The sequence below is a fragment of the Protopterus annectens genome, chromosome 9.part0, assembly GCF_019279795.1.
Source record: "Protopterus annectens isolate FY-2018-M chromosome 9.part0, PAN1.0, whole genome shotgun sequence".
In the NCBI taxonomy this organism is placed as follows: Eukaryota; Metazoa; Chordata; order Ceratodontiformes; family Protopteridae; genus Protopterus; species Protopterus annectens.
The window spans coordinates 244,337,951-244,353,692 of NC_056743.1; the positions used below are offsets into that span (position 1 = coordinate 244,337,951).

The window sequence follows — 15,742 nt, forward strand, 5'->3', positions numbered from 1 at the left end:
TTGGAAGACCCAGCATTTCTGGACACAAAGTCACTTACAGTCAGGCATACTACCTGCAATGAGGGCCTCTTGCAGATATACAATTATTATGACTGTAGCAACCCATAACATAATTCTGCAATTTATTCCATCTGAACATGGGGATATTACGGAGTTCAAATATACAGAGTATGCAGAACCGTTGTACAGCATTTAAACATTTTTGAATCGATCTGCCATCTATTTTGCCTCATTATGTGGTCATTACCATAAAGCATGACTGACCACATTATTTGACCTAGCCATGTTGTCTAGCTTGTTTTTCTGAATTGTGCACATGCAATGTGTGGTTACTCATCACACAAATTCACTTAGCACAGTACAGTAAAGTTTTCTCAATCTGGCCCCAAGGTGTATAGTTTTCATAAAGATAACTGTTTTTACTAGGTTTAACCAGAGATCATCCTAGGGTGTTTTATGTTTTATCAAAGTAAAAACTACCATAGGAATGTAAGGTTAGGATTCTTAAGATCCTCACAGATTAATAGCCTAGGAAGTACCTTTGAATCTATGAACCTATGAAGTTCAAATCACTGCCCACTGAAGCATCCAGTTTTATTTTCCATTTACTTTGAACCTTAAAAATCTCACTATTAGAATACTTCCTCCCGCCCATCCCAAGGGGATCTTCATTAAATCACCAAAAACTTGAAATTCAGAAAAGAAGTCATGTTTATCACTTTGGACATGTTTATACAAAGCATTAGCAGAATTTTTCTTAGAAATATTACATACGTGTGTCATTGTTATTGTTCCAATATATCTCACTGCTAATAATCAAACGTTGCTTATTGCTTACCAGTGTCTCCTACCTGCTCTGTAACATCAGTGTTTGGAGAATTAGAAGAATTCTGAAGAAGTTTCAATGAAACCAATAACAAGGCAGCAGATAGAGCAGATACAAGTCTTGTAGTCTGACGTTTGGTAGTAACTTTAGTGTGTGACTTTAGAATCAAAACTTTTGTCACAATTATCACTGTAATCTCTCATAGAATTAGGCACAACATTTAAATTTCCACTTCCATGATACTTAGAAAAGAAGCTCTCAATTTTTTATAGAACAAATGAGGGAGCCATGTCTAGGTGATTCTGCATTGTTTGGAGCTCCTTAGGGTCTAACTTCAATATCCCATAAGTGGTTGATGATGATTTACCAACCATCTGCATTCAAATTCAATAAATAAAGTAAAATTATTAGAAAATAATGAAATGATTAAGTATGTTTTCAACTCAAGTCAGCACATTAAAAATGATGTGAAATCTGCCGCCAGTAGGGCAGCTTCTATCAGAGCATGCTAGTAGTGAATTACATCACACGTTCATTACTCTGGATTGCAGGACTAGATCCACACAGTGAACCTGCTATTAGTGAAATGCATGTTTAGGGCACAGCTTTGACAAACACTGAAAAAAAACAACCAAACCAATATACTATGTGCAAAAGCATGAAAGTCAAAACAAAAATGGGAAAATGTTCCTTTATAGGTTCATAGGTTCATAGGTTGGTACTAGGCTATCAGCCCTAGGGCCTATACAAGCCTAGCCATAACAATTCCCTGGCTATTTCTTCCCACATTATTTACTTTCCTGGACCCCTGTCTAGCAGGGTGACTGACGTGATCCCTGGGGTGAATTTCCTTTCTCCCATCCAATTGTCAAGGTTCCTCTTGAAGAGGTCCAAAGAGGCACTCTGCTTGACATGTATGGGCAATCTATTCCAGAGTCTGGGGAGTCTCTGGGTCAGGAACCTATCCCTCCAGCATGTTTTGTTTATTGTGATGACAAGGTTTAGATCCCTGGAGCGTGTAGCTCTGAGGGATTGGGATTTCTTTAAGTGTAGCATGTCCAACAGCTCTGGGTTTGACATGGCCTTGTATGTTAAGCAGAGATCGCCTCTGAGTAGACGATATGTGACAGAGTATAGCTGGAGTTTTTTAAGGCGGTCAGTGTAGGGCATCTGCTTTAGGCCTGTGATTCTTTTAGTGAGGTATTTCTGAGGACCTTCCAGTTGTTGCAGATGTCTTGAGAGGTACATACCAAATGGGGCGTTGTATTCTATAATGTGTCTAATGAGGGATGAGTACAGTGGGACAATGACCTCCTTCTTTCTGGATGAAAAGCCCTTTGTGATGAGGTGTGCCACATAGAAGGATTTCCTGACTGTTGTGGCGATGTGGTTATCGAAGGTGAGACCACTGTCCACCTGTGTCCCTAAGTCTCTTATCACACTTTCTGTGTTTAGTGTACTGCCACCTATATGGTAATTCATGGATACATGTTTTTTCCCAAAGGGGATAACATTACATTTCTTGGCATTGAGCTTGAGCCCATGGCTCTGGCACCAAGCATCTGTTTCTGTAAGGCCCTTTTGTAGAGTATCCACATCATTTGGGGATTCAATAATGGCTCCCAGTTTGCAGTCATCTGCAAACTTTGTTAGCCAGAGTCCCTTAGTGTTAACCTGTACTTCAGAGAAGTAGATGCCAAACAAGAGCGGCCCCAGGACTGAACCCTGAGGTACTCCACTTGTCACTTGTCTGGAGCTGGATTTGGAGTCGGCTACTTTTACAGTGTGGGTTCTATCAGTAAGCCATTTAGCAACCCATTGGGTGACATAGGGATTAATGCCCAACTTAGTAAGTTTATCTATGATTCCAGAGTGGGGGGATGGTGTCAAAGGCCTTGGCAAGGTCTAGATAGGCTGTGTGGACCACCTTACCCTTGTCCATGGCTCTGGAGACTGATTCAAAGAAGTCAATCAGGTTCAGGAGACAAGATTGGCCCTTCACAAACCCAAACTGGGTGGGGTCCAGTGTTTGAAGGTTGCCAATGTCTTTGTTTATAAGTTCCATGATAATACGCTCCATGGCCTTGCAGATAAGGCTTGTCAGACTGATGGGATGGTAGTTTCCGGGATCCAAGGTGGATCCCCTTTTGTGGATTGGGATAACTGTAGCTCTGCACCACTCAGTGAGCATGAAACCTGAGGTGAGGCTATGATTAAACATGACACTTAGGTGAGGTGCCAGTTCATATTGTAGTTCATGTAGTACACAGCCCAGGATGTCATCTGGTCCCATGGATGCTGTATTCTTGGCTTTAGAGAGTGCGTTTTGTACCTGTGTGGCCGTTATTACTGGAATTTGGCAATCTTCCGGTATTGAGATGGGCCATTTAGGGGTGAGAGGGGTGAAGTTGGCACTGAATCGATCTGCCAGGATATTGGCAATATCCTTTGGATCAGTATATTTAATGCCATTCTGTTTTAGCTCAGAGCAGATCTGAGCATTGCCATTTAGATTCTTGACATAGTTATAGAATGCTTTGTGGTTGTCTTTGGAATCTTTGGCAATTTTATTTTCGTAACTAGCTTTGGAGGATTTTATGAGGCATCTCAGTTTCTTACTGAGGCTAGTAAGGGAGTTTTTTGCATCCTGAGATTTTCCTCTTTTCTGCAAAAGTTTCTTCCTTTTGTTGTAAAGTTTGTTTATGGCAGGGGACCACCAGATTGGCTTCCTTTTTGGATGAGAGCATTTTGGTTCTATTTGGGATGGCACAATTCATGCATGAGTGGATGTGCTCGTACAGTGCCTTAGTGTAGGATTCAGCAGTTGAACTTTCAGTTCCGTCTGCATGGGTGTTATGAAGTTTGTCACTTCTGACTTGAGTAGCATGAAGTTGGCTTTGGAGAAGTTTTTATGGTGGTTTCTTTACTGGGGGTGGGGTGGGATGTGGATGTTAAGGGTGATTAGCTTATGGTCAGACCTGACTAACGAGGGGTGACCATAGGTATGGAGCATTGATTTCCCATGTTGGTAATGACCAGGTCTAGGATATTGGAGCCCCTGGTGGGACTATGGATTAGTTGATCCAGGGCATTGGAATTTATGAATTCCAAGAACCGTTAAGCTTAAAGGTGTTGGGACATGAGTAGTTTTCCCAGTTAATGGCAGGGTAGTTAAAATCACCCAGTATTAGGGTGTTTGGTTCTATCTTAATATTTTCCAGTATGTTTAGAAAGGTGTAGTGAGAATCTTGGGGTATGGTGGGGGATCTGTAGCAAGCTACAATTTGGATTGCAGTCTTACCTAGTGTTAGTTGCACTTGGAGAATTTCAGACACATTGTGTTAGCCAACTAGCCTGGTGGTGTGAATATCCTTGGTGAATATTGACACTCCTCCACCTTTAGTGTTTCGGTCCTGGTTTTGTGGCCGAAAAGTGTGGTAGGAGTTGTAGCCTGGTATTGCAGGGCTACTCTCTGGAGCCTTGAACCAGGTCTCAGTTACTGCACAGATATATGGTAATCATCTGCTTTTTGCCACACCACCTTTAGTTAATGTATGGATAGACAGATAGATAGATAGATAGATAGATAGATAGATAGATAGATAGATAGATAGATAGATAGATAGATAGATAGAAAAAAAGTGGCACTGAAGCACCTGCTTAGGAACTATATAAACATCCCTAAAAATAAATTTGATAGGTCAGATTGTGGTAAATGGTCATTTTAGCATAAAATATATGATGCCAGAAGAGATGGTAAGGTATATAACTTAAAAAAAAGAATAAATCTCTGAATCAATTAATTTTTCATAACAAGGCTACAAACCCAGTCTTCTTACACATTTGCACATTGCCCTCTTTAGAAGATTTACTTAGTTAAAAGAAAAAATATTAAGAAAATAACCATCATAAATTCTGGACAACACTCAACAGCATCCTCTACCCTGGTAATCCCTCTAACCCCTCACCCTACCCAAACACAACTCCTGAGGAAACAGCTACCCTACTTAATTCACATTTTATCTCCTCCATACAAAATCTCCTACCCTCTCAACCTACCTCTCCCTCAGTACCTGTCCCCTCACCCACCCCAACACTTCACCCTTTTACCTCAAACCTGTGCCCATTTCCTACATCAAATCTCTACTGCTCAAACTCAAACCATGCTCCCCCTCCACTGACAAATTACCTCCGACCTACCTTAAACTCGCAGCTGACTCTATCGCCTACCCGGTAACAATATTAATAAATAGATCTATGCAAGAATCTACTGTTCCTACCCTTTGGAAATCCTTCTACACTATCCCTCTCCACAAAGGAGGTAACTCCACTGACCCTTCAAACTACTGACCCATTGCCATTCTGTCCCCACTATCTAAGATACTAGAAAAATGCATCCACACTCAACTTATGGATCACCTTCTCAATCAAAACTTACTCACCCCTACCCAACATGGCTTTCGCCCCTGTCACAGCACAACTACTGCTCTACTCTCCTTCACTCACACCATTGCAGAATCTCTGGACAACAATAAACTTACTTTCTGTCTCTTTCTTGACCTCTCCAAAGCTTTTGATACAGTGTCTCATCCACTACTACTATCTAAACTCACTAACTTTCACCTCTCCACCTCCACCCTCAACTGGTTTGCTAGCTATCTGTCTGAACGCAAACAACCAGTTAAATGGCTCTCTTCCCCTTCTCCTTTCTTACCTCTCTCTACTGGTGTTCCACAAGGTTCCATCCTGGGTCCCCTCTTATTCAACATCTTCACCAATGATCTTTTCACCTCATACCATCAGTCCTCACTTATACAATATACAGACGACTCCACAATCATTTCTACAGCCAACAACATCTTCGACCTACACTCCCTAACCCAAACAGCTCTACTTTCCACTGAACAATGGCTTTCAGAGAACTTACTGATTCTCAATCCTACTAAGACCAAACTCGTACTCTTCCTACCCCACTCTCTTAATCATCATAAATCCTCCTTTGTCATTAAGTCTTGCAATAACACAGCTATCCTACCTGACACACACACAAAACTCCTTGGAGTCATTATTGACGACGAATTAAAATTCAATCAACACATACAGCAATGTATAAAGAAAACACATCAGAAATTAGGTCTATTATACCGAAACAAAAAATATCTCAGTCCCGAAGTTAGACTCACCCTAGGACAAGCACTCCTCCTCCCCTCACTCCTCTATGCTGCTCCAGTTCTCACAAATATCCAAAAAACAACCCTGAATAAACTCCAACAATCCTACCACAAAATAGCCAGATTCATCATCAACTCCCCAAACAACACACACCACTGTATTGCTTTGAAGTCTCTACAATGGCTAGAACTCCCAAAACTACTACGCCTCTATCAATTTCACAAGTTGCACTCTGTGCTCTTTAAACCATCCTACTGTCCATCCTTATCTCTCCTTGTCTCTGTCTACACCCCATCTCGATCCCTCCGCACCTCTAATCAACAACTGCTTGATATTTACCACCCAAATAAGTCAGTAGGCAAGCTACTCTACAAACACTCTGTGGCCCAAGCCTGGAACAAACTACCCCTTGACATTCACTCAATCTCTCACACCCCACTATTTAAAAGAAAACTAAAGACTCATTTACTCAATTCCAGAATTTGCCCCTGCTATGACCCTACATAATTCTCTCCTCCCCCCACATTGGAATCACTCCATCTATCCTTGTCATACTTCTGAACTCTATCCCCACTAGTACAGTTACATAGCATCAAAAAAAAAAAAAAACCTTGTGCTGTCATTTAACTATTGTTAATGTTGTTTTGTTTATTGTTTTACTACTGTAATGACTAGTTTTATTTCTATTGTTTGCTGTGCTTGTATACTACTGTAGTTTTTTTTATTGTACTATCTGGAGCTTTTCTCCTCAGGTGTCCACTGAAAATGGGACAAAATCCCAGTTGGACTAACCCGGTCAACAAATGTCAATAAATAAATAAATAAATAAATAAATAAATAAATAAATAGGACAGAGATTCTCAATGGCACAAAAAGCTGTGATTGGGTTAAAGAATGAACGTTTCAAAATCTGGTTACAATTTATGGAGATATTTCTGGCTCAAGGGTTAACAGTTTGCATGATATATCTGATCTTAGGAAATCCCATCAACTATCACAGTCTGCTATTTTAGACAGGTTAATAAAATTAAACACTGATAACAGAATAATTAACTGGATGCCAGTCTGGCTTCATGGGAGAAAAATAAGTCAAAATATTCAGAAATGTTTTAGAGGAATCAGAAAGCACAGATAGTGTCCCTCAGCTATCGGTTCTGGTTCCACTGCTGTTTGGTATTTTTATACTTATTGGTAGCACATAATCAAGAGATCATATTTTCATAAGAAATGGATATAAAACAAAATGTGCAGTCATATCACATTTGGAGGCCATCTTTTTTTCATGAGTACATGACAGACTTGACTAGACGGTGCTCTCAAAATAGCTGTAACTTCAAAAGTTGCAGTACCATTCCATAGAAAAATATTAGACTAACCATGCATAATAAGCAATCAAAATACAAGCAATAGGCAAGAGAAGTCTGGGATTCATAAAAACAAAACAAGAGTTAGGGAAGCTGTGATATTAAACAAATGCACTACAGAGTGAAAAACAGAGTGCAAGAAAATGCAATGCAACAAACAAGCATCTGGCAAGGAGATTAACAGCTGCAAAGTAACAAATGACAGAGCTGAGCAAGGAGAACACAAGAAGCAATGCATCGATGCATATTTTTTGTACTGCAAAAAGGCAGTAGTATACTGCTGCGTAATGTCTTGTGTTGCACAAGAACAGTCAGAGCAACATGTAAAAGAGAGGCTGTCAGAGCAAAGTCCATGGTGCAAGTAATGTGCCAAAGTTACAGCCAGGTGGATTCCTACAGTACAGTACAGTCTGCATACTGACCAGTAAGGAAGAGCAACAGTAGCTGTATAGCAGACTGCAAGCAACATCTCGTACTTCCACAGTGAAAGAGGGGATGAAATATAGATGGGCACAGGACAGCAGGCATATGTGCATGTGTACAGCGATATCACTGGAAGTCAACACAATAGCAAGAAAAAGGCACTGCTGTGTGAAGCCAGGGCACACTGGATATCACACACTTCATTTGTGGAAACAGAAATACATGTGCAGCAGAACAGTTGTGTATGCAGATCTGAAAACTATATACCAATGCATAAGCTCTACCAGATATGACAAGTGGCAATACAGTCCAATATGGACACAACAGATCCAATGATGTAGCCCACAGTGCATTCCAGGAGTACACCACATCATCACAATGAGATACAGGCAGTGAAACAAAGTATAGGACTTTGTAGTACACAGCAAAATTGCCAAGAAACCAAAGTGTACACTACAGCAGGGGATAACACACCAGCCACCCAACCACAATACATGTATAGGAGTAGGAAGTGCAGGTGTCATCATCACGAGACAACATATGCATGGAGTTCAAGTACACAACAGGTGCATGCTTTTCGGGTATACACTCGTACGGGTTCTTATGGCAATCACAATAATAAGACACAAGTTTAATACATGTCTATATGGGCACACAGCAATTTGTCCAATGTCTAAACCGGGAGCGTACAGTGGTGATAATTAAGCCCTGTCTAAAAATACACCAATAACCCAATGTACAAAGCATTACAAGGTGCAGTGCTATGCTTATCATTACAGATCAGGGCTAACAAATGCATGGAAATGCTCAAAGAAACAAGGCCAGGTACATGCACATGGATTGTATAGCACAGGATATAGAGCAGTAAATGGTGGCCTTCCTGAATATGAATGAAAAGCCTTCTATTTTATCTGAGGAAACTTCTTGAAGAAAGAGCCGGGTTAACTAAGGAGACTGAATTCAATAATGTCTTCAACTGTATAAAGACCACACTAATGAGAAATCAGAGAGGGTGAGGTGATAAGCTGTTTGATAATAAAGCCCTGTAAAAAGACACAAAATAAATGAATCACATGGTTCCTATCTGCCATCAAAATCTGTTTCTGTGTAACAGTACAATATACTGCTATGCAAAGGCACTACCACAGGTCTGTATGTCATAGTGGAGTGTGACTGTACTAGCCCAGTGATGGGGATTGTCAATGCTTTGCATACAAGCTGTACCCATTGTCTTAAGTCACTGACAGCACACATGAAAAGTGAAACAGATACTCACTTAATTAAACAGTGTCAGGGAGCAGATGGCACATTAATTACAAGAAAAATACTGATAGCAGTAAAAGTGATGTGCAGTAAAACTGTGTAGTACAAAAATATAATTGTCTGACATACCACAGCTCACAAAATAAGCATTATAACTGCAGGGAGTCTGTAGCTGCATATAACAGATCTACTTGATATAAAACATTTTAACCAAAAATAATGTATGACAAGCTCATAGCGCAGACCTCCAAAACATGACATTCGCTAGTTAGAAGAAACAAACTTATATGTAGTGATGATCTTCAGGGCCATGGATGTCACTGAGCACAGCAGAGAATGATATCCCCCTGCAAGATTGTGATAATGTAGCACAACGGTACAGTTGTGTACTAACAGCAGTCATTACATTTTCTCACAAATAAGAAAATGTACTAGTCTTATAATGTTTACCAAGTGCATTTTTTTCATCCCCCCCCCCTAGCTGAATTGCATACTTGTGCTCATATATTCATTTATATAAATGTCTAGTGGTACAACTTACATAAAAAGACATCCAGGACCTACAAACTACTAAGTATACCAACAATTTTGATTTGCAAGTAAAGTGTCCCTTAATTTTAGCAGCTAGCAAATACAAGGTAGACTACAGTTTATGATTTTGGATCAAATACAAGAGTTTGACATACTGCTTAAGGCTAAAGATGAATTGGGGTGGTGTTAATATCTATGGCTTGACAAGCATGTGCATTCTATGGGCTGTGAATGTCACATGCTTGACACATAACATAGCAAGCATGTGGCAAGCAACAATCAGAACCCATAGAATGCATTACTGAAAGTCAATGCTTTGTGGCCAAAAACCTAGCTATGACAGGTTCTATATGAGGTTTCTAACATTTACGCCGCCTGGGGGGAGGGGGTGTCAGTCTGTGTTGTATTGGCAGTTAAAAGGCCCTCAGTGAAATCCATAGTGCATTTGTGTACTCACTGGTGAACAAGGTGCTACAAAATGGCAGCACCTATGAGTGTGTCTTTTATAATGTTCATACATTTTGGCAGATTTTAACATACAAGTGCTATTGTTGTGCATTTGTCCTTGCAAGCTGGCAACCTACAGAGCACAGGGATGTGTGATATTGTGCAGTTGAGGACAGAGAACCACTTGGGACTACACTGCTCTATCAAGTAGTACATAGAGCTACTTGATAGACAACATGTTAATTGTTCTAAATGGTGTAACCAATATAAATAGGACTTTTATGACCCTCCTGCCTATGTATGGGGTCAGATGGTATTAGTGTACCATATTCCCACTGCATTACCTGGCACTGTAGTTGGATGGTGGAATTTTTTTCAGGTGGAACAAAATCTGAATGAAGTCATTCTGTTCTAAAAGAGTTTTTGGGATAAGAACATCATTTTCCATTTGGGTCATTTATTTCTAGGAAGAAATAAGAATTTTTAACTTTGCCAATGTGGGCATCTTTCAAATCTATCCAGATATGTATCTGGCATCTAAGCTGCTCCACACTACCTACCTACCTATCTGTTTTGTTATACATCCTTTTCAGCAGTCTATGTTTTCATGGAATTACATAATCTGTGAGAGGAACACAAATGCCAGCTGCTCTGCAAAAGAATGTTTTCATATATCAAAATATCACTCATATGCCTTTCTTCCTTCAGTGTTATTCATTTTCAGTTTCACTCCTCAACCCTTCCTTTTTGAATTCTGTGGACCTATACCATATATCCTTGTTTGCTATCCTAACTGCATTGTACATATTCCCTACCTTCAGCTCATCTTCATATCTCACTGTCATTAGCCTAAATATCTCAGTCATCCATCTCTGAAACCTATTCATCCACCTTGATGAATCTCTACAAAGTGGGCATTATTCCAGGTGAGGCCCCTCAGGGAGTGTGCAGTGTGTGACAGTAGTTTTAATTCTCTTGAGTTCAGACTATGTGTTTTACAGTCAGTCTGTCTGTTTTGTGTTTGTCCACAAAATCATTTTCTTCTGCCCTTCTTAGGTCCAAACATCTGGCATGGCTTGACATCTTTGGGATTTGAATCCAAGCTTTCACTTATGTGACCTCCTAGTGCCCCATCTGAACTATCCAGCAACCTTTGCTAAGCTGGCCACATCCTAATGTGACTCTTTTTCTCTTGTGGTGATGTTAAGAAGGTGCCAAACACTAGTCACCTTCCTGTATACTGATTCCCCATGTGTGATGATACATCCTGTTCTGTTGTACTCTGCCTTCTACCTCCTTGACCAAGTTTCTCTTTACACCAGGAGAAACTTTCAGGTAACATACCACTTCTAAGAAATATGACAGGAGCTGTACCGTGTCCATACCTTTCCCAGTCTTTGTGTAATATTTAAAATATAAACCTTAATTCATAAAATGTAACTTCATGAAACTCACTTCATAAAAAACATTCCCATGGATAAGCACTGTCCTTCTTGTAGGAAGATTTCCACACATTGTCCTTATCAGTTTTAGCAAGCAGACTGTGACAATATTGTGAATGTGGGGCTAGCAGAATTAAAAATATCACATTACAAATGTTTATCTGGGGTTGCTGAAAGGCCCAGCATAAATGGGGGGAGGGGGGGTTCAATTATTTGTTCTAAGTGATTGTGGATCCAAGGATTTGTCCTTAGTAATTCAGCATGAGTCATACAAGATTTGATCCCAGTGTGCAAAGCTTGGAGCACTGCTTAGAAAAGTCACACCCCAATCTCCACCCCACCTATTTATTGCCGTTGCTGCCATCATAATAGACATCCTGTCCTCCTGTATAGAATATATATATAAGTGGAACACAAATGCTTTCAACTAGAATGCTCCCAAGTCAGGTGACTCAGCTGTATGACAGACTCCTTGGCAAGCCTCTGTAATTCTGACAGTATGCATAAGAGAGCTCATAACATGGAAAAGTCTAATGTCCCATTGTCTCTGTTTTTTTGGCTCCTCACTCCCCACTGTCCTCAAAACTTCAGAGGACCTGCCTATTTTCTATGACTATTCAATTTCCACCTTTTTCTAGAAACAAGAGCTTATGTACCAGTCTCCAAGATCATTTCTAGGCAAAGTGAGCAATTTCATATACTGCTCTTCCCTCATTCCTCCTCCCCCTGCATACCACAGTTTGTGATATCAAGATGAATCCAAGTGTGTCCTTCCACACATAAGCACCATTTATATATTTCTTCAAGAGATTTAGTGTACTTTTTTGTTCATCATACTTGTCTGCACTTCTACTCATTGTTTGCACACTAATGACCTTTCTAATATATTTTATTTTGCTTTATGTATTTATTATAGGCACGGTCTACAAGCCACCGAATTACAAAGAACCTGATTTCAATGAGGCACCAAAGTTCACACACCCCTTGGCGTGTCGCTCTGTAGTATCTGGATACAATGCTACATTAAGCTGTTCTGTAAGAGGATCACCAAAGGTAAGAATTTAAAGGTTTCATATGATCATGTATTAGATATCTCCACATTTAGCAGTCTGTTCCCCTGTACACTCATGTACATAATCAAAGTCAAATGGGTATATATGTATATATACACACATATTTCCTTTAAACACTCTAAGTAGCATTAAAGAGTTAATTTCTTTTTTACCAGGAGAAGGCACAGATATCACTGTTCGGATGGGCTTTGCTCAGTGCCAACAGTATGCAGAGTGAAAAGTGACAGAATCAAATGGGACCAAAGGCCATCCTCTAACACAAAAGCTAGGTGTCCATCTGCATCAGCAGTGACCCAGGTTTGGAATGGACCAGGGTTGGTAAAGAGACAGATTAGTAAACAGGGACTGAGCATCAGATAAAAAATTCTCCTTATCTGTCAGGATGTCTGGCATTTACTAATGTGAGACTACTACCTGTTGGTGGCTCGGTGAATTCTGTATGTTTTGAGGATATATAGTGAACAGTAAGTTGATACATATTCCATGTTATTGAATGAAAGATTGGCTCCATGGGAAGGGAAGCATGCAGGGAAGATATCAGTACACAGAGGTCAAATTCGGATGTCTGACCCAGACTAGCCAGTCCGTGAGCATGTTGCTGGGTATACTCATTGTACTCGAATATGTATTTATTTATTTATTTGCATTTGTTTACCGGGAGGTCTACTGGGCCAGGGTGAGCCCGTTTTCAGTAGAGGGCAGGGAGAAAAGCTACAAAAACAAATATGATAAAACTACAGAATCAAAATACAGAAATCAAGCATTGATGGTACAGAAACACTACATTACAGAATAGGTGATACAATAAAATAGATAATACTAGTTATACAAATGTTAGATTTCAAGTATGCAAGCCAAACAAGAATACAATTGATGACATGGGATAATAGCGAATGTGTGAACAATACAGTACCTCAGTTTGGCAGTAGAGAGAGAAAGGTGGAGATAAATAAACATGTTGTTACATTGTTTTCTACACACAAAACTGCACAGAATGTTTAAAACTGGCTAATCTAGTGCATATTGTATAAAGATTTACAAACCATGCTTATGTGATAGGACCTACACATAATATTTCCTCTGCAGAGCATAATACACACAACAGCTGTCACACCACTGTCTCACCTGTCAAGCCCTTAAGGTAAAACACAAAACCGAACAATTTACTCATAGGTGATTCCATCTTGAGACACACAGATGTCCCTCTCACCAGGCTGGATAAGGTGAAGGTCACAGTCAGCTGTCTGCCAGGTGCCAAGATCTGCCATATCACACATGCACTCAAGTCTCTCAAAAACAGGTATTGTTATGACTCAGTCATAGTCTATGTTGGTGTGAACAACTTCAGCTGTACCTCTCTGAACTATATGAAAAGACATGGCTGAGCTCTCAGACTGTGTGTCTCAGGCAGGTATGTCCCTAGGGTCTATATTAAATGAACAAATGTTCATATTTTCAAATGCTCTAAAGAGCAAAAATGCTGGACCTCAAAGTGATTCTTGTGGGATCGCAGTACAGTGAAGGTCAGAATACTTGCCCTTTCCTCATTGCAGTGCTATCTCAGAGTTGGTATATATATTTAACCAGGGGTCTGGGGGCCACAGCCCCCCACAATAACGACTCGAGGTCCGGCATTTTTGCAATTTAGAGCATTCGATATTATGAACATTCATTCATTTAACAAAAGGCCTATGTCCCTAGCCTTAGGCAGCATTTTACCTTCACCTAGGATGATGTCTTAATACCAACAGAAAATGATTGACTTCAATAATTGGCTTAGTTTCTGGTGTCATTCTAGGGGGATCCAGTATCTGTCAGCCTGGGATGACATGATCGACAGACCTCAATGCGTTGCCAGAGATGGTCTTCATCTGTCAGCCTGGGATTTCAGCTACTGGCAAAGACTCTTATCACCCCCATAGTGCCTTTTTAGGCAGTGTCTCAAGGACAAAATTCCCGATGTAAAAACTCCATCTAAAAACAACCTCAAGTTTATGCTGCTAAACAGTAAGAGTCATAGCATGAAACTGCACTCACTGGAAGCAGTGCTTACCTTGGAAGACTAAGACATTTGTGCAGTCACAGAGACCCGCTTCAAAGTTGTGGAGAACACCCCAACCATACCAGGCTACACCTCCTACCACACATTCAGACCACAAACTGAAGGCGTGAAAACTAAAGGAGGTAGTGTATCAATATTCATTAATGACAAATACACCTCCAGACTGGTTAAACAGTATAATTCCCTGGAGATACTTTAGATGCAATTAACTATTGGTAGGACACCTATTCAAGTCATTGCCAGCTATAGGACCCCCTCCAAGAATCAGGACACCCACTCTACCTATTTTGATCTACTTAAGTCTATCAAGATACTGAGTAAAGGGGGCGGAGCCAAGATGGCCAACAACTTTGAAGCGGGTCTCTGTGACTGCACAAATGTCTTAGTCTTCCAAGGTAAGCACTGCTTCCAGTGAGGGGTGGGAGGTTGGCATAATGGTTAAGGTGTTTACCTTACAGACACAAGGTGCGGGGTTTGATTCTCACATGGGGTAATTGGCTAGGCTTAAAATGGCCCACAAGGCACTTAGCCTAGTACTAACCTATGATAGCAGCAGTTTTTCAGAGCTCCATGAAACTAGTATAAAAAAACAGGAAATACCTTATTTTATTTTAGCAAAAATACTTAGAATTGATAGATGAAAGTATAAACTATATTATTAGCAACTTTAGTGAACTTAGGAAAGTTTTTTCCTGTCAAATTATAAAGGAGAATATATAATTTGTGGAGATGAGCACTTCGAAGACTTCTCATTCTGACATGGCTTTAAAAAAAGAAATGCAACTTGTGACATCTGCTCTACAAGAACTCTCACTAAAAATGGATGATTTTAAGGAGAATTTACAAAACCTCAAGGAAAATTGTCAGAAACAAACAGATTCTCTCAAGGAACTTTTACAGCAGCAGCAATCCAGAATAACACACTTAGAAGCATCCCTGAATGATCTTGATGGAAGACTGAAGGAAGAAGAAAGCCAGAAAGATTTTCTCATCAAACAAAACACTTGGCTTCTCAATAAAGTGAATGACCTGGAAAACAGGGAGAGAAGGTCTAATATAAGGATTTTTGGCATCCCTGAGAGAGCTGTAGGAGAAGATATAATTTCCTTCTTGAATACCTGGATTCCAGAGATTTTAGA

General features: G+C 40.1%; 1 protein-coding gene across 3 annotated transcripts in view; it reads left to right on the forward strand.

Moving 5' to 3' along the window:
• Positions 1 to 15,742, forward strand: part of MYBPC3 (myosin binding protein C3) — a 627,853-nt gene that overhangs the window by 575,243 nt on the left and 36,868 nt on the right. For all 3 annotated transcript variants that reach the window (XM_044082825.1, XM_044082823.1, XM_044082824.1), the window contains one exon: positions 12,385 to 12,521. In XM_044082825.1, the coding sequence (XP_043938760.1) occupies positions 12,385 to 12,521 (137 nt within the window). The remainder of the gene's footprint in view (positions 1 to 12,384; positions 12,522 to 15,742) is intronic.